This window comes from Aspergillus chevalieri, chromosome 4 (genome assembly GCF_016861735.1).
Source record: "Aspergillus chevalieri M1 DNA, chromosome 4, nearly complete sequence".
Taxonomy (NCBI): Eukaryota; Fungi; Ascomycota; class Eurotiomycetes; order Eurotiales; family Aspergillaceae; genus Aspergillus; species Aspergillus chevalieri.
The window spans coordinates 3,238,286-3,255,812 of record NC_057365.1 but is presented as its reverse complement, the minus strand read 5'-3'; the positions used below and the strand labels follow the sequence as shown (position 1 = coordinate 3,255,812).

Below are 17,527 nucleotides of genomic sequence, written 5' to 3'. Positions count from 1 at the left end.
GGGCAATATCAGCAGCGGACTTGGCGACGTCAGTATCTTCGTTCATGTGTACGCCGACTGTGGCTTGAGTTAAAGCGACTGCATCGTTGGTCCCGTCGCGCAGAACATGACATTTGGTCTTTTGGACTTATCGCCGGCCCTTGTCTGAGAGAGGAGATCCTGAGCGTATGCCTGCTTACCAGCAGGGTCGCGGTAGGAGCGAGAATTAGAATCAGAGATGTTCAAGGATGTTGCGACGGAGCGGACAACACCGTCGTCATCGCCTGAGACAATATGGAACTGAAATATCACGTTCATGTAGAGCCTTGACGGTTGCAGTGGCGTCAGGACGGAGCACGTCTTCGAGAACAAAAACGGCAGTGAGCGAGTCATTATTGGTGAAACAGAAAGCTGTATATACTTGAGCAAAAACGGACTGGACACTCGGATTGGAGAAGTTCAGCAAGGAAGAACTCCCTGCACGAAGAGTAAGACCTGAAGCTACCCTCGGCGCCTTTTCCTGTCAATGTTTTCTGATCAGACACTGCTGAGGCTGACACGCCCTGTGCATTGGGATGTGCGGCTATAACAGCGGAGACTGGATACTTGATGCCACTGACCAAGCCAAGGAACAACGACTTGGCAGACTCTGGATCGTCTGTTCCATACACTGCTCAAGCGACTGAGGGCTTCCCCTGAGTTACTGTCCCTGTTCTATCAAAGACAACATGTGATGTCTTGTAGGCGACCTCAACGCCATCCGCAGACTTGAAGATAACTCCTCGCCTAGCGGCAACGCCACTCGCAATCACAATAACCATAGGAACCGCAAGACCGATTACACAGGAGCAAGACATAATAAGTACCGTGATTGCATATGTAATGGCTTTTGAACAGTTGCGTTTGCCCCGGATTGTTTCCGAACCCCGACGCCAATTGCACCCCATATTATAAAAGTAATGATGGTTATACTAATCACAGTCGGGACGAAATAGCTCGCAACACGATCTGCGTCATCCTGGACCTTTGGCTTAGATAGCTTTGCTCCCTGGGGCCTCTGAGGTTAATGAATCAATGGTCACTGGGGAACCAAGACCAGTCGAGAAAGCCACCTGGTCTTCAGCCATTGCAGGATCTATCAACGGATCAGGAGAATTAACGATACGGCTAACCAAGCTCTTAGAGCATAACATCGTCAGTGTTATTTCGGCAATGGTTGATGAATAACTGTTCCATCGGTGGGTATCCTCGCATCTGGTGCAACCTTGAAAATGTCACCGTACTGAAGCAATCTGACATCAATTTCCTATCCCTCCCCTGCTTCGTCTACCAGTATAGCCGTGGATGTCTGTAGTGAGCGGACAGATATAAATTCAACAGCTTTCTGACGGGCCAAAATGCTGATATATCTACCCACCATGATGAGGGTCACTAGCAGGGTACTCGTTTCAAAGAACTCGCCTGTCGAAAGAGGCTGGCCGGTGACTAGGTAGCCGAACGATACGACCGAGAAGATATAGGCTGCGCTGGTACTTCAAAACAATGAGCAAGTCCATCTCAACCATACTCGAGGATATCACTCTTCAGGGCCTTCGGGTAAAACGGTCCTGCGATCGCGCATTGAACTATAGTTGCCAGAGCCAGGGATGCAAAGCTGTATGCGATCTCGTGGCTGGGAAGTGGAGCCCAGGCAATGACCAGTACTGGAACTGTTAGTATGATGGATAGCTCAAGACTGAGATCGAGGTCGAAATTCGGCCCGGGAAAGTACCAAGCTGGTCTTTAAGTTCTTGAATGAGCCAATCGTGGCAAGGATTCTTTTGAGCTGTCTCGCATCCTGTACATGTCATTCCGGAAACGCTAAGAATAACATGCTCTCTGCCCGAAAGGCTTTTCTCAGGATCAATGAGTAGGAGCCACGGCGGCAAACGCCTCATTCTGCCTCTCGAATTTTTTCCCAAGCGCAGCAAGAATCGTCGCGGTTGTCAGTAACGTTACAATCCGTGGATGAAGTGCAGCAGCTCTTCGAGCAAGCACTGTTATTTGCTCGCTACTTGTCATTCGTCGTGCATCTGATGGAGCCAGTTTACTTTTTTGAACAGCATCCGCTAGACATTCCATAAGTTCTCACGCTTCTAACGGAGTCAACACTGGTTGAACGCCGGACAGAAGTTGTCTTCGAGTTGCGCTTTTTCTGTCCGGCAACTTCTAGAGGAGCACAGCAAGAATCTTGTTTAAGGGCTAGCAGAGCTCGACAGATGCAACCAAGGGCTTCCAGCGTAGTTGTATATTTCTCGCGAGTTTTGCTGGTGTGTTGCTGTACGGTTTACCATCTTTGCTTTCCTTGCACTCGTGGGTTATATGTTCAGAGCCTGCAACGCCTATATGATTTAGCAGCGGTAGGTTGGGCATAACAATGCACTTGACTGACCTTCAGATGACACGGTATTCTCGCATTCACGAAGTGCAATACGGTCGAGACACGACACATCACAGCACGGAGAGGGCTTTCCATCAGCAGCCAGGTCGTTTGGTTAATTCTCAGCCCGTGGCGTCTCCAAATAGTACAGCAGCTATTCTCGCGGTCTTGTTTGGGCTGGCTGGGAGTACAGCAGTCATCGGCAGTAGCCTTGTCCTTTGTTCCACAGTCGATGCCATCCTGCGTCTGCCCAGTTGGGCCACCACAGGAACTACAAATATCACCAAGCGAAGTATCCTTGAGTGATTCACCACCGTAGCAGTTCAGTCCCCGAGCTAGATGGATCCTGGACTTGCCCCTTGCCTGAAGGTTTGGTGGTTGCTAGCTGGCTGTTACAGACCTTGTCGTGTCAGACTCACGTGATGACGCGGGGAGTTAAGAAAGAATTATTGGATGATGGTTGATGATGGATATGCAGGAAGCAACAGGGATCAAGTTGATATCCGAACTGGTCACGTGATATGGTATATGGTATACGGCACGGTATACAGGATGGTATATGGTATATGGTATACGGTGTACACCGTGGCACATGAGCTGGTATACAGGCCCAAGGATATATAAGGACGCTCATTCATGTACTTAGCTTAGTTCTTCGCGATCAATCTAGTTAATCAAGCATTGGTTACTTTCTAGTTTCTGACTCGTCCGCACTTAACCAACAACCCAGTATACGTACTCGGTTGGCCTTGTTTCTCTATTCGTTATCTTTACCGTTTCTACTTGTTGATTATCTTACGGAGCCTGGAGGGGGCGATATACCCATCGACGCATACGACTTACTGAACCGGACCCGGAGGGGCATTGAGCATACGATATCTGGAAGACACTTAGGGTAAGTGTCCAGTCTCGAAATACAACTAACTAGAACCCTAGGTGTGATACGAGAGAAGCCAGGTTGTGACACTGGCCTGTTGAAGAATTGTCACAGCAACCCTTGTCTCTGTTATCATGAACAGTCGAATCTTTCATGTCGCAAGAGTCACCTTGATCGGCTCTGTCATCCTGAATCGAAGAGGGCGCTGTTGGGATCGGTTCCGGACAGACAGCATTGGAATTCTGGGGAGGATTGACTGGCCTGCAACAGCCAGATCCACAAGCCATAGCTGAGATGTCTGGTAAATCTGTGGCTTGTAGATAATTAGACGACCAGTGAAGCCAAATAGCAATAACGAACAAAATATGGAGAACGCCGGCTGCGTTGAAGGTGAGCGAAGCGTTTGCCGAGAGACCCCGCGCGGCTCCGATCATGTTATTATTTCGTACGTACTAGTGAAACTTTAAGAACCTCTGGATTTGATATAGATTTCATATATGAGCACATCAAGCGACCCGTGTATGCTCATAGTAAGGCTTCTTGACCATGTGGCCGAGATTGCATACTATGACTGTTAACCATCACCGCGGAGCCAACCATTTCTACCAAAGGACACTTTGATCACTGAGCATGTACTCGGTATGCAACGGGTAATCAGTGGGTTCCGCTGAATCAATCTCTCAATAAAGCGACAGGAGGGAAAACAATGTGGAGAAATCCAGGTTGGTATGGGTACATATCTACATCAACGAGAACAAAAGCAAGCCATACATCCTAAGACTACTGTCTAAGGAACTTCTGCGGTATGTTCGCCTGCACAATTGGCATCCTCTCAAGCTGCTCCAACCGGTCAGCAGCATCCTCCAGCTGATCATGCTGCCGGAAGTGTTCAATATCCTCCGGATGCGTGAGTTCTTCCTCCGTCGCATCATCCCCGTGGAACTGCTCAAAGTGATGAATCTCATATTCGTATTCGATATCCCCATGGTGCCCAGGTCCATATCCGAGATCCGGTAACCGCACCCCCGATGAGATAAGGCGCATCCAGTCATCACGAGTGATTATACCTGTCCTCCCAGGGTCGAAAAGAGAGAACACCTCCCTGACGGCTTGTTGCTTTTGTTCCTCGGTCACGCCAGCATTCGATTGGTCGTCGAGACCGTATGTTTTGCGCACTTCGTCGGCTGTCCACATTCCAGAGGAATCGTAGTCGTGGAGGGTGAAGAAGGAACCAGCGTCGAAGGAATCAATGTGATGCTCTTCTGTTTAGGGATTAGCACGAAGGCTCTGTAGATCGGGAGGTCTGCGGCTTCTCCAATCAAGTCAATCCTCACCCTGCATATGACGAGTCGCCCAGTCTGAAGACGGGCTCTCGTTCGAATGGGAGCCATGTGCACTGGCAAGCCCGCTGAGGGCGAGCAGCACAGTAGCAAGGCCGAATGATTGAGCACGCATATTATCCAACAGCGTTCAGTTTCTGCAGATAGTGAAAAGAGCGATGCAGCGCAGAAGATCAACCTCTTCAATATCAGACAGAATGTAATGCTGTAAACAATTCGAGACAAAATGGATCCCCTGGCAGATAACGCTTAGTTGGTCCCTTTCGGGGAGTGTTTGCAATGTTTGCAGCGGATCATTCGGTCACTCTCAGAAATTCCTCTCGTCCCGCACACATTGTTCCATGGCTGTCTTCTCCGATTGTTGACCGGTTTTCTTTATTCAAGGGCAATTGATCTTTAAATATTATCTTCCGAAATTGTCTGTCTCTTATTTTTTTTATTCTAAATAAAAAAACCCCGGTCCCGGCCAGAAATGTCGAGATAATGCAAAGGCTCTGGTCTCGCGCAGCTCCGGCGACGACCTGCCGTCAAGTCACCCAACCAAACGCCGCTGTGGTTGGTGTCACCCGAGGGGCAACAGCGGCAAGCAAACGACGACTTCGCTTCGCCAATTCGTTTACCGCATTCTACTCGAGCATCTTTGCTGCCGCCGCTCTCGCCGATGCGCAGGTCAAGGATAAACGTCGAGTGGAGTGGGAGGAGAAGATAGCTGCAGTGAAGGAGGAGGTGGATGTGTTGGTGGGCGAGGAGCAACGGCTTATATCGGCGCTCGAGTCACGGAGGGGGCGACGCGTGGTTGGTGGGACAACAATTCAATCTCGATCATACAGCACGACGGTTCCCCGCTTCAGCATAGATCTAGACAATGACCTGGACGAGCATGAGTTGGTTAACAGGAGCCTTGCGGAATTCGACAACCAGGATGATGCTGCGATACGACAACATGAAGCCGATGAGGAACCCGATGAGTTAAGGACCCCGATTTGGCTTGCAGGCCCCTCGATGAAAGAAAAGGCCATTCGGGTTCTAGCATTGAAACAGCTTGCAATTCGCCTTATGCTCCGTCCGACTCTTGCCCATGACTACGAAGGTCTTCCGATGAAATATGCCGGTGATAACGACGTACCTCGCATAAAGCCAACACGCCTTCTAACAGAGCTGAACAACCTGAGGAAGAGGATAGATTTCTTGAGGGAGAATGAAGACGTGAATGTCGACGATATTATGCACCCCTTTCGAGCAAATCCGTACTACGTGGTGCGGCAGGAGAAGATGAAACTCGACAATGAGATGGAACAGATCACAAATATATACCTCTCAGGGCGGATATCTGTCCAAGAATACTTGCTCCGGGTTGCGAGCAATCTCTCGCGATCCATCGAGCCTGACCGGCCGCGAGCCTTCAAGATCATGCTTCTGGCGTTCACACATACTCGACAGAATGACCTGGGACTTATGGTTCTCCGCACACTGTTTCCGAATCGATTCAGGCTTAGCTCGCCGTTAATTATCACCATCTTGAATTTCTATCGGAAAACTAAGGACCTCCTCAACTTTGACCTTTTCTTACAAATGCTTATAGGAGGAGGATACCCGGTTAACTTGGGCAAAATGCCCCACTTCAGACACAAGGTGATTAACGGAATAGACCTGACTATCCCGCCACTGGATAGTTCAAATCCAGTTCTTTACGCCGCCCTGATCTCGGCATGTCTCCGTTTTGACCAGCCCGAGAGAGCTGATGCGTATCTCCAGGCCGCGCGCTTGACCGGCTACATGGATGATTACCACACCCTATTCGCTTATCTGAAATTCTACAGTATTCGGCAAGATTGGTGGAATGGAGTTAATACGTTGAAACGAGCAATTGCCTACATGGGATCGACAAGCGTTCACATTGAGAAATACGCAGAGAGATTGATATTCTTGATGGTACATTTGTGCGATTCTTGCGAGAAGTCCGCTGTCTCTGAGGCTCTCATCAAAGCTGCTGTTGAGAGTGGTTTTGACCCGAAGTTAGGGGAGAGGCAGCAGGACATCGAGGACGAGATTGACCCTCTGTTTGAAAGGTGGATAGGTGCTTCGATGATGTCGGAATCCAGCAATGAGGGTCTACCAATTGGAGAGAAATGCTTCTCCTTTTTACGCACCGCTGGAGATGTTGTGAGCGACCTTGGCGAGTTCCCCGAACAACAGAGCCCCGCTCGTTTACGGCGAAAATGGTCAGGACACTTTTCACAATCACTTCTGTCATCTGTGCTTTCTGAAAGGCATCCGCAACACAATAGCCCCGCTCAGGACGCGGTAGCTTTTACTGGCACAGAATCACAAACAGCTTCTGGACTGGTTGGCGAACAAGGACCCCCAGAGTTGGCCAAGGCTACTGAGCCTTCAGGATCCGGAATCCTCATCCAACAAGGGGAAGAGATCGCAATGCTTCGACGTGACATTAACCGCCTAGACCAAAGACTCGACGAAGCCATCGAGGCCAATAGATTCCAAACCGAGACCATGACAGCCCACAACGACGTGATAAGCCACATGAAAGACGAAATTCGCGAGCTGAGGAAGATCAGCAAGATAACCAAAGAATCCTACCAAGCCCACGAGAAAACCTCCGAAAGGCAAGACAAGGAGATTCAGTCCCTGAAACATGAAGTTTCTGAGCTAAAGGAGAGCCTTGCTTCTGAACGAGGCGCGCTCAGTGAGGCACTGCGCTCGCTTAAAACTGCGCTGAATGAACTACACGAAGTTAAGAGCCAAGTCGCTGGAAATGGCAAGACCGGTCAATCGATTCAGGCCGACCTTGCCGATTCAACAACCAACATAAGGGACCAAGCGGCGAGCTTAAAGGCCAAGGCCGGAGCACTCCCATCCAAACTCGAGTTCAAGCTTGCTAAACAGCAAGGAGTTAGCCTGGACTCTATGCCTCATCACCGGAAGAAGTGAGAATCTGGTTGCTAGAGCATGCAATGATACTTGTTGGAATGAATGATCGATTTTCGTCAAGAGATGTTTACGCCTATGTTCTCCTCTTTTCTTCTTGTTCATCCTTTTGGTCATTTCATTTTCTTTTCTTTGCATTTGGATACCTGTATAATTGTATATTATGTTTACGGCCGGTTATGTACAGTATTAGAATACAAAAGCAATATATAGCCGACAAGAAGGATACCATGTCGGATTGATTCGTACAAGACATCCGAGGTTAAGAGAGTGTCACACTATTTCGGAAGTTTAGCCCTATTCGAGCTAGGAATGATGAGTGTACAGTAGTATATGCAGCTCAAAACTTTTCCCAGAACCTGGTACAAGAGTCCCAAGTACCATTGTCAAGTCTAAGTACATAAATTCATGAACGAACCAATGACGCCTGAGGTAATAGAAACAGCCATATATTTTCTAAACTGAGCCGTTAAAAGTCTGGACAACAGTGTAACAAGAAAAAGGAATCTAGTATTATATGTTCCAAGTCGATTACCGTCTCTTGCTAGGGTCAGCGCGCATCTTCTCTTTCCGGGCGAGTCTTTCGGCGGCGCGAAGGAGGGACGAGCGGACATCGCCCTTGGCGAAGGTGGAGATATCATAGTATGTGGGGGCAATGTCCTGGAGACATAGTCAGCATTGAGCGAAAGTATTTCTGCAGGGATGGTGAACATACCAATAGCCATTCCGGCTTGACAGCAGTGACCGTCCGGATGTAGTTCTTGGACGTCAGGACGAATTCGTTATAGAGGACCCATTCCGCTTCAATTGCCAGCACAGTAGACGGGTGCAGAAGAACGTTCTGGTTATCCTTGACAGTGATGTACTGGTTCTTGCCCTGAGTTTCCTTCTTGGCAACCTGCATGAAGAATCCCGCACATAGTGCGCGGCGGATATTCTCATAGTAGCGCTTGTCTTCGAATGGTGTCGAAACCATGTCCAACTCCGAGCGCTCCATGATGCGGAGGAGTTGCAGGCGGACGTTGTCTGCGGATTGGAGGGATCGGAGGGAGAGGAAGTGGTCGTGGCACCATTGCTTGGGGTTCTCCTGGGCTTCGGGGCTCTTGAATGCGTGGTATACGTTGAGGAGGGTGAGGTGGTCGCCGTCAGGGTGGGCGAATAGATTTTTCATTTCGTCTGCGCGCTTGCGTTGAGAGGCGGGTCTGACGAAGACTTGCGGCACGGACAAGAGTGCCGTGATGGAGAGGATCTCGTTTGAGCAGTAGAACTCTGGCGAACTAATTAACATGACAGCCAGGGCAGGATCGAGAGGGAACTCTGATGCGAGACGACCCAGTTGAGTCAGGTTGCCGTCGTCGTCGAGACAGGCCAGGTAGTTGAGTTCCTCCAGGGCTCTCATCAGGGTTTCTGGCGCAGGAGGGTCCATCAAGTCGAAGTGAACCAAGTCGTCGATACCAAGTTTCTTCAATTCCAATACCGTCGACGAAAGGTTGGAACGGAGCAGTTCGGGATATGTTTGGTCAATCAGTTCCTTCTTGAAAGCGGCCTCAGTGTAAAGACGGAAGCACTTTCCGGGTCGTGTACGACCGGCACGACCAGCTCTCTGTTGTGCAGAAGCCTTCGAAATGGGGGAAACGAGGAGAGACTCAACACGGATACGGGGGTTGTAGATCTTCTGCTTAGAGAAACCGGGGTCCACGACGTAAACGATACCATCAATGGTAAGCGACGTTTCAGCAATGTTGGTCGACACAATGACCTTTCTACCAGGACGGCCACCTGGGCGTCGCGGAGCCGGTGCTGGCTCGAAAATACGTTGCTGCATGTGTGGAGGAAGACTACCGTACAGCGGGTAGCATTTCAAGGGACCAGCGTCGGCTTCTCGCATCATCTCATCTGCCTCGAGAGCAATCTTGCGCACGGAATCCTCGATCTCTTCCTCACCCGTCAAGAACAATAGGATATCGCCTTCATCCTCGCTGGCGTGGATCTGCAAAACCGTGCGAATTGCGGCCTCAACGTAGTCCTGCTCCGGCTCGGGGGTGTAGAAAATCTCAACGGGGTGGGTTCGTCCGGGAACAGCGAGCAGGGGAGCGTCCATGAAGTATTTCTGGAACTTTTGCGCATCCAGAGTAGCAGACATGATAATAATCTTCAAATCCGGGCGACGCTCGACAACCTCCTTCAACAGACCCATCAACACATCAGTGGCCATAGTTCTTTCGTGAGCTTCGTCCAGGATGATCGTGCTGTACCGCGAAAGCGTGTTGTCGTTCATTGCTTCTCTCAAAAGCATACCGTCCGTCATATACTTGAGGATTGTCTTGGGACTCGTCATGTCCTCGAAACGGATACTGTAACCAACTTCATCTCCCAGCTTGCAATCCATCTCCGCAGCCACACGCTGAGCGACGGACATGGCCGCCACACGTCGCGGCTGCGTACAGGCCACCTGTTTGCCTTGTGTCTGTGGAAGGTCATCGAATAGGACGAATTGGGGGATCTGTGTTGTCTTTCCGGAACCGGTTTCACCGACGAAGACTAGAATCTGGGACTTTTGGTAGAGCTGGAGGAACTCATCTCTTGATCAGACGTTAGCATTCTATCTGTACCTTGCGCAATCTTTCCTCCCCCGTAAAGAAGACCAACTTACCTCTGAGCATGAACTGGAAGATCGCGACGAGTCTGCAAGATCGAGACATATTTGTTCGAAAAAGGCTGTCCGTTGAACGGGTTGACTTCGCCATCTTCAACATCCTTCGCCAGCTGCGCCGTCGTGCGGTGCCTCTTTAACTTGCCATAGGCCGGGTTCTTCTCTGCCATACTATCGTCCCACCCATTGCCGTTCAAGTTCTCATCGGCGTACATGTGAGCCAGGTACGGATTGTCTTTGGGATCCGTCTCGGTCTTCGCCATTTTCTGACGCTTGGCTCGCGAACCGTCCTCAGTTTCTGGACGACGATCGACCATTGTGGCGCGATAAAGAAATAGAAGAGCAGAACGCAAGAGAAACTAAGCGTCTTTCGAACGAGTTGCGTTTGCGCTGAAGAGGAAGAAAAAAAAATCAATGGAAAAAAAGTTCGGAACGATCTCTGTGGCTGAATGTGGCTAGCGCTCTCCAAGATAGGCAAGTCTCCTGCATAGCCACAGTTTCCTATCGCAGAAGCCTCACCGCCTGAGGTATTCTGCCGGGTTCCCCACGAAAAGGCAAGGGAATTACGAAGGGAGAAGGCGCAGACCAAGTCTCCAGGGAGCGAATCATCCTCCCTTTCACCCTCTTTTCCGGTCAGGGATTGCTCCAGGGAGCGTTTGGGATAGGGTATTTTGACTCTATTTTCCGTCAATCCAGTGATCAGAACTTGCATTCTTTGATTGTCAACAAACGGCAGCCAACGGTCTTTTCCTGGCAGAAGAAGATAACCCTCGCCAAGATGGATTCTTTCAGCATGGATGATGCGGTCCCCAGCTTCTGCATTGGTCATCATGAGTCCAATCGCTCATATGCTGTCACGTCTGATGTGGTGCGCAAGGCCCACGATTGTAATGTACGATTGTTCCCCGCTGTTACTCCATATCGCGATGTCAATTGAGTCCATTCTGACCTTGGGCGTGAACAGTATGATATGCTCACCACGCCTATCACGACGTCCCATTTCCATTCACGCGTCCTGACTCTGCTCTCGTCTCATCTATCCAGCATGCAACCTGCGACGGCTGATAGCAATGGCACTATGGGAACAACTCGGAATACTAGACCTTTGGTGATTCCGCCGCTTGCTCCGGCCGATACCCATTTGACCCCTAATGATGCTATGAGCCAAGTGGTGGGAATCACTAGTGCTTGGATTGACCTGTGCTCTCCGGACCCGTTGATTGCGGACATCTCCCGTCAGGTTTTGATGCTAGAGGTTGCGTATGCAGCTTTCTGTGGTATTGGTTACTTGCTGCTTCCAGGACCAAAGCTTCATCATGGGAGCATGCACTCCGAAGGAATAGTTTACTACGCTAGGGCTATCCAGGACGCGTTGAATCTTGGTTCCTATATCCAGTTTCACATCTGGTTGAGAACTGTCGATAACCCGGAAAATGAGGTGGACCAAATGGGTGACCTTGCCCCTCTTGCCCGCGGGGAGTTCGTTGAGCCGGAAGGAGATGCAACGCCGAAGGTGGATCCTTTCGGCACTTGGGAAGCATGGGATTTGATCCGGAGAACCTGTAAATATCATGCACGGCTACTCGTAGGTAAGAATGGACGTTTTCCCAATCATGCCATGAGCTTTGCGCCTTTCTCCAAATACTCACACTCTCGGATACATGGCTAAACTAATGTTCGATAGCTCTCTCCATCCCGAAACATCTTCCGCCTATGTCTGTTCAGTCCAGATGGCATTCTGAGCCGGTGCACCTTCTTACTTTCGATACCCATTGTTTCATCAAGAACCAGAAGGGATATCCGGTTTTGTCTAAAGCACATCAATCTTTGATATCGCGGTTTATGCGCCTTCGCAGTGCCCCGTGGATTTTGCTTTGCGATGTCGGTCCTATTCCTGGCATCGAGGCGAACGATGACACTAACCAGTCCAATCTATCTGGGTCTGAATTTCCTAGTCTTGGACAGGCGTCTATCGCAAGCAAGAAACATCATGATCCGACTCCACAACTATCCTACATGAGGAACCTTCAGCAAAGACAACCTGCCCGTAGCGCCATCGAAAGATTCGGCACCGGATATCAGGACTACTTGCAGGCACCATTGCAGCCGCTGACGGTCAACCTGGAGAGCATTACATACGAGGTCTTTGAAAAAGATCCTATCAAGTATGACTGGTACGAGCGTGCTATTTCAAAGGCCTTGAGTGATTGGGCAGACCAAAAGAAGCCAACATCCAACCCTGATGGTCGGGTGGTTGTCGCAGTTGTCGGTGCTGGTAGAGGACCTCTGGTGACTAGGGCTCTTCGTGCCAGTGCCGATACGGGTGTTGCCATTGATATGTGGGCCGTGGAGAAGAATCCCAACGCCTTTGTTCTCCTCCAGCGTCACAACGAAACTACATGGGGTGGCAAGGTGACCCTTGTGCAGTCAGACATGCGAGCTTGGAAGGGACCTCGAGTTCTGAAGAAAGTCAGTACTGAACCACCTGCGCCAGTTGGGCAGTCACTTGGCATTGAAGGCTCATTGCTTCTTTCCGGAGAGCAAGCCACTGTACCACCAGTTACCCCACCAATTCCGGAATATGCCAATACTCATGTCGACATCGTGATCTCTGAGCTTCTGGGTTCCTTTGGCGACAATGAACTGTCCCCTGAGTGTTTGGATGGCATTACTCCTCTAATCAATCCCGTGCATGGTATATCTATTCCTGAGTCATACACAGCGCATTTGACGCCAATCTCCGCCCCCAAGCTGCATGCCGATGTCATGAATGGGTCCTCCACCAACCCGGCAGCCCCTGAAACACCATACGTTGTTATGCTGCACGCGGTCGACTTCTTGTCCACCAACCACCCGCCCTCTCCCAGCGTCTTGAATAACAGCGGCAGCATCCACAATCATGTTCGCTCCTCGATATCCACACTTCCTGGCCCGGAGTTCGCGACCCCATTCGTGCAGACCGCATGGTCATTCTCGCACCCGAATCGAAATATTCCTCCTCAGGCACCCTCCTCATCCACCATATCAAATGCGCATAATGTCCGTCGCACCCGGCTGACCTTTCCCACTCAGAACCGCGGGGTTTGTCATGGTATCGCCGGATACTTTGAGACTGTGCTTTATCGCGACGTTGAGCTGTCGACGAATCCTGTGACAATGGACAGCAAGAGTGCTAATATGATTAGCTGGTTCCCAATCTACTTTCCTTTAAAGGTGAGTCTCTTTCTTGTTGCCCCTCTTTTATCCACAACAGCAATTTTGTTGGCTGGTATGATTGGCTGTGATAGAGGATTAGCTAACGGTTTTCGCTTATTCTAGACACCTCTTGGAGTACCGGAAAATGGCGAAATCATTGTGACAATGTATCGGCAAACTGATGACCGGAAGGTGTGGTATGAGTGGATGGTTGAGGTGTTTGTCCTCGAACGCACGGCCGAAACTGCGACGAGCGGGGTTATGAGCCCTGTGATGAGCGGTGCTAGGACGGACTCTCCAGGCGCTGATAGCGCTAGCGCTACGAGTAAGGACAAACAGCAGCAGCAGCAACGTGTGGGACATCGCGCTCGGCGAATCAAGGTGGGTATGAGCGATTTGCATTCGAGCATCAAGGAAGGATGTCTTATGTGAGATGAATATTCGGGACCCGGCCTGTAGCTATCATACTTTTTACTTTGGAACATAAAAGCAACATTATTGACTCCCGACGTCTATTACCGTCACCATGAACAATTCTGCAGTCCCCCGACTTTCCTGCGACATTCTCTGCTAGAGGATGAAATGGGGTCATTTAGTGCACGAGATTGCTCCACTATCGGCATCTCATATCGTTCCTTTCACACCGATCCTAATTCTTATCCAGATCAATTCTATTCCTCGATATATCACGTTTTTCTCGATGTGAGAAAGCAAGAAACCATGCATCGAAAGACGGAGCTGCTGCCGTTTTGGAAGAAGATACTCACCCGGGCATACTCGGTGATGTGACGAGATCGGACATGCATGTAGGTGATGAAGTGGGTCGATAGATGTGGTTATTATTTGCGGAGTTCTAACCGCTGGACGATTCCGATTTAACTTGTGGTAAGTGGAGACCGTTGAAAACCGTTAGACCTAATTGTGACTATCCATGCTGACTGCATTGTTTAGCTTAGCTATAGCACGCGTATTATTGCATCGTGCGGCCGCTGCCGGGGTGGCACATCTGCAGCCAATCACCTGTCGGGTTTAACATTTTGTATAGGACGGAGATGCGCGATAATTGAATTGCTTGACATCGCAATGATGCGGTATGCAACGGACGTCGTCGAGCTGGGAGCGATGGAGGGCACGAGGTCTCTGGTATTTCTAGCCGCGTATATCCGGGCAGCATCAGCATTATTCCAAATTATTATTCAGGAAATTGTCCGTTGTCGAGCTGCATTTCTCACAATGACAGCGGTTGCCGAAACTTTCATCAGTATCGCCTGGGGAGTTCTGTCAATAGCTACTTCTCTGTACCTCCTATCCTATTTCAACTCTCCTCTTCGAAACTTCCCAGGACCTATCCTTGCTGGTCTCACAAACCTGTGGCGCTTCCTGGATGTCTTGCATGGCCGGCCTGACAAGACACAGCTGGCACTGCATAGGAAGTATGGCAGTGCTGTGCGGATCGGTCCAAATGTCATCAGTCTGTCAGACCCGAGCCTGATCAGTAAGGTGTATACGACGAAAGGGGCGTGGAGAAAAGTCAGTACAGCTCTACACCTTACTGCTTCAGGTATAATGATTGACGTTTCCCGTAATTAGAGTGATTTCTATACCGTTAACGACGCCCGTGTTCACGGAATGCGAGTGCCAAACATCTTCTCGAGCACGGACGAGAAATGGCATTCGATGGCCCTACGGCCCATTCGTCAGGCTTATTCGATGACGCAGGTCCTTGATATGGAGCCTCAGATAGAAGCAACTATCGATCTGCTGTGTGAGAAATTGGACGAGAGGTTCGTGAGGACGGGGATATCGTGTAATATTGCGGACTATTTGCTTTACGGTACGTCCCATGTTATATATATATTGAAGGTTGCTGACATCTTCAGCTGCATGGGATGCGATGGGCCAAGCAACCTTTTCGGGAACTCTTGGGATGCTCGAGAAGGGTTATGATCCTACCAAGACCATCCGGACTACAAAAAATAACATCGACTACTTTGCCTGTGTACGTCAAGTTATCCCAATCTTATCCGGAGCGAAGCAAACTGACAACCAAACAGTTCAGTCAAATCCCAAAAGTCGACCATGTTCTGGGCAAGAACAAGATAGTCGAAGCTGTTTTGCCCTCTGGTATCAGTTGGGCCGTAAAATACATCCAGGACATGTACGTCGAACGGAGCAAAGAGTCACAAGCAACATCAAGACCAGTTGACTTTATGGATCGCGTCCTGCAAGCACAAAAGAAGTTCCCAGAGATAGTCAACAGCGCAATGGCAACCATATACCTTCTATCCAATGTGTTGGCAGGAAGTGATACCACCGCAACGGCCATGTGCTCCGCCATCTACTACGCTCTCAAGCACCCGTCCGTGCATCGCAAACTACGGGAGGAGCTGGACTCAGCGAATCTGTCTTTCCCCGTGAAATGGAAAGAAATCCAGCACCTCTCCTACTTCACAGCCGTCATGCGGGAAGCCAAGCGTATCCATCCCGGAGTAGGAATGCTCATGGAGCGTGTCGTCCCAGCAGGTGGCCTGTGTCTACCAGACGGTCGCTTCGTACCTGAGGGTACCATTGTTGGGATGAACCCGTGGGTGATCAACAGGGATGCGGATACATTTGGGCTAGATGCGGACCAGTTTATTCCTGAACGCTGGTTGAAGCTGTCAGAGGAAGCGGATGAGGAGCATCAGGCGCGGGTTGCGAGGATGCAGCGCGCTGTCTTGACGTTTGGAGCTGGGCCCAGGAGTTGTATTGGGAGGAATTTCAGCGAGATGGAGAGTGATAAGATCGTAGCCACGCTTTTTGCTAAGTATGAGGTACGTTAACAGTTATTCCTATCGTCGTGGATGATTAGCCGTGTTGACCGTGACTAGATGGAGTTGGCTGATCCAAAGGATACTTGGAATGTTACGAGTCTGTGGTTTGTTCGGCAGGATAATATTGTCGTTAACTTGAAGAGTAGAGTATAAGTGATTGTGAGATGCTATACACATGTTTCGATGCAAATTGATATCTTTATGCTTATAGTTATTTTTGAGCAACTTTCTATCCATATAAATATGTCACAACATCCAGCGAGGTGAATAACTGCCTGTACGGCAACCGGCCATGATTCAATGACTTTGATCTTGAAATTCAGTAGACAAACTATTTTTTACTGCTTTACGGTGGCTCTAATTACGGTGGTTCTAATTTTTATTTTTATTTTTTTTTCGGGTGCTGGTTGACTCAAGAAGGGAAGGAGGTAGGAGGCAGGATTCGGAGGGTGCTTGTCGCTTGTGTCTGCCTGCCCGTCTCTCTTGCTCTATTTCTTCCCTCCTCCCTCCCTCCCTCTCTATCCTCCTTTCTTCTTCTCTCTTCCATCTTTGGACCATCTGTCTTGCGTCCATCTTTCTTACAACTTACTCTTTTCACCTTGCTTTTACCATGCTGTTTTCTCGCTGTGTTTTCACTCCACCATGAATGAGAATCCATGCTCAAGCTCCCCTGCGTGAAGAGGGTCAAATTCGACTCCTGCATGGTGACCAAGTACGGAGCAGCTGGTAAATATACCCCCCTCTCTATGCAACAGATTGCTGACGGACTATCCCCAGAGATCGAACATGTTGAAGCAGGCACAGAGTTAGAAGACATTTCAAAAATAATGCTGTGTCTGGCACCTGCACCGGGCCATACCCGACGAGGTGGTCTGGTTCGGCTGGCCTGATTGTGAGACCGCGAGGGATCTCGCAATCATCGCTGAGATGAGTTGGACGAGCACCAGATGGCATGCCTTGAGAAACTGGTCTCAGGGACTACCAGCTTGTCGTTCCAGGATGAGATGGTAGAGCTGGCTGTTTCCTACTCAGGTCGATCCATGCCAAGGTACCTGATTGGCCCGACTGGAGCATGATCCCTCACATCCATTCTGAGGAAAACGACGATGATGCGGACTTTCTGATTGTCCTGTTGGTCCACTGTCTCAAGGTAGTCAATCATCAGAAGGGTCGAGTGAGGGAGTATATTGCAGACATCATTTTAAAAGAATGGGCTCGCCTCTGATAGGCTCATTCACTAAATATAATCTACGGAGTGCACGTAGTTACTTCGTCGAAGCTCGTGAAATTATGCGATACTGGACT

At 49.7% G+C, this 17,527-nt stretch overlaps 6 protein-coding genes across 6 annotated transcripts; 3 read left to right on the top strand and 3 right to left on the bottom strand.

Moving 5' to 3' along the window:
* Positions 1-69: 69 nt before the first annotated feature.
* Positions 70-372, bottom strand: ACHE_41174S (uncharacterized protein; the record flags this gene model as incomplete). Its single annotated transcript, XM_043279455.1, has 1 exon — positions 70-372. The coding sequence occupies one exon, from the start codon at positions 370-372 to the stop codon at positions 70-72; it is 303 nt and encodes a 100-aa protein (XP_043137132.1).
* A 3,683-nt stretch (positions 373-4,055) lies between these two features.
* On the bottom strand, positions 4,056-4,730 carry ACHE_41173S (nucleobindin SSP120; the record flags this gene model as incomplete). The annotated part of the gene is made up of 2 exons (XM_043279454.1): positions 4,056-4,537; positions 4,610-4,730. The coding sequence occupies 2 exons, from the start codon at positions 4,728-4,730 to the stop codon at positions 4,056-4,058; spliced, it is 603 nt and encodes a 200-aa protein (XP_043137131.1).
* A 368-nt stretch (positions 4,731-5,098) lies between these two features.
* Positions 5,099-7,564, top strand: ACHE_41172A (uncharacterized protein; the record flags this gene model as incomplete). Its single annotated transcript, XM_043279452.1, has 1 exon — positions 5,099-7,564. One exon carries the CDS (start codon positions 5,099-5,101, stop codon positions 7,562-7,564), a length of 2,466 nt encoding a protein of 821 aa, XP_043137130.1.
* A 528-nt stretch (positions 7,565-8,092) lies between these two features.
* On the bottom strand, positions 8,093-10,531 carry PRP43 (DEAH-box ATP-dependent RNA helicase PRP43; the record flags this gene model as incomplete). Its single annotated transcript, XM_043279451.1, has 3 exons — positions 8,093-8,221; positions 8,277-10,143; positions 10,215-10,531. 3 exons carry the CDS (start codon positions 10,529-10,531, stop codon positions 8,093-8,095), a joined length of 2,313 nt encoding a protein of 770 aa, XP_043137129.1.
* Positions 10,532-10,992: 461 nt separating this feature from the next.
* Positions 10,993-13,841, top strand: SKB1 (protein arginine N-methyltransferase; the record flags this gene model as incomplete). The annotated part of the gene is made up of 4 exons (XM_043279450.1): positions 10,993-11,106; positions 11,179-11,803; positions 11,899-13,427; positions 13,533-13,841. 4 exons carry the CDS (start codon positions 10,993-10,995, stop codon positions 13,839-13,841), a joined length of 2,577 nt encoding a protein of 858 aa, XP_043137128.1.
* Positions 13,842-14,642: 801 nt separating this feature from the next.
* Positions 14,643-16,375, top strand: ACHE_41169A (cytochrome P450; the record flags this gene model as incomplete). The annotated part of the gene is made up of 5 exons (XM_043279449.1): positions 14,643-14,939; positions 15,000-15,243; positions 15,290-15,408; positions 15,464-16,222; positions 16,280-16,375. The coding sequence occupies 5 exons, from the start codon at positions 14,643-14,645 to the stop codon at positions 16,373-16,375; spliced, it is 1,515 nt and encodes a 504-aa protein (XP_043137127.1).
* Positions 16,376-17,527: the final 1,152 nt, after the last annotated feature.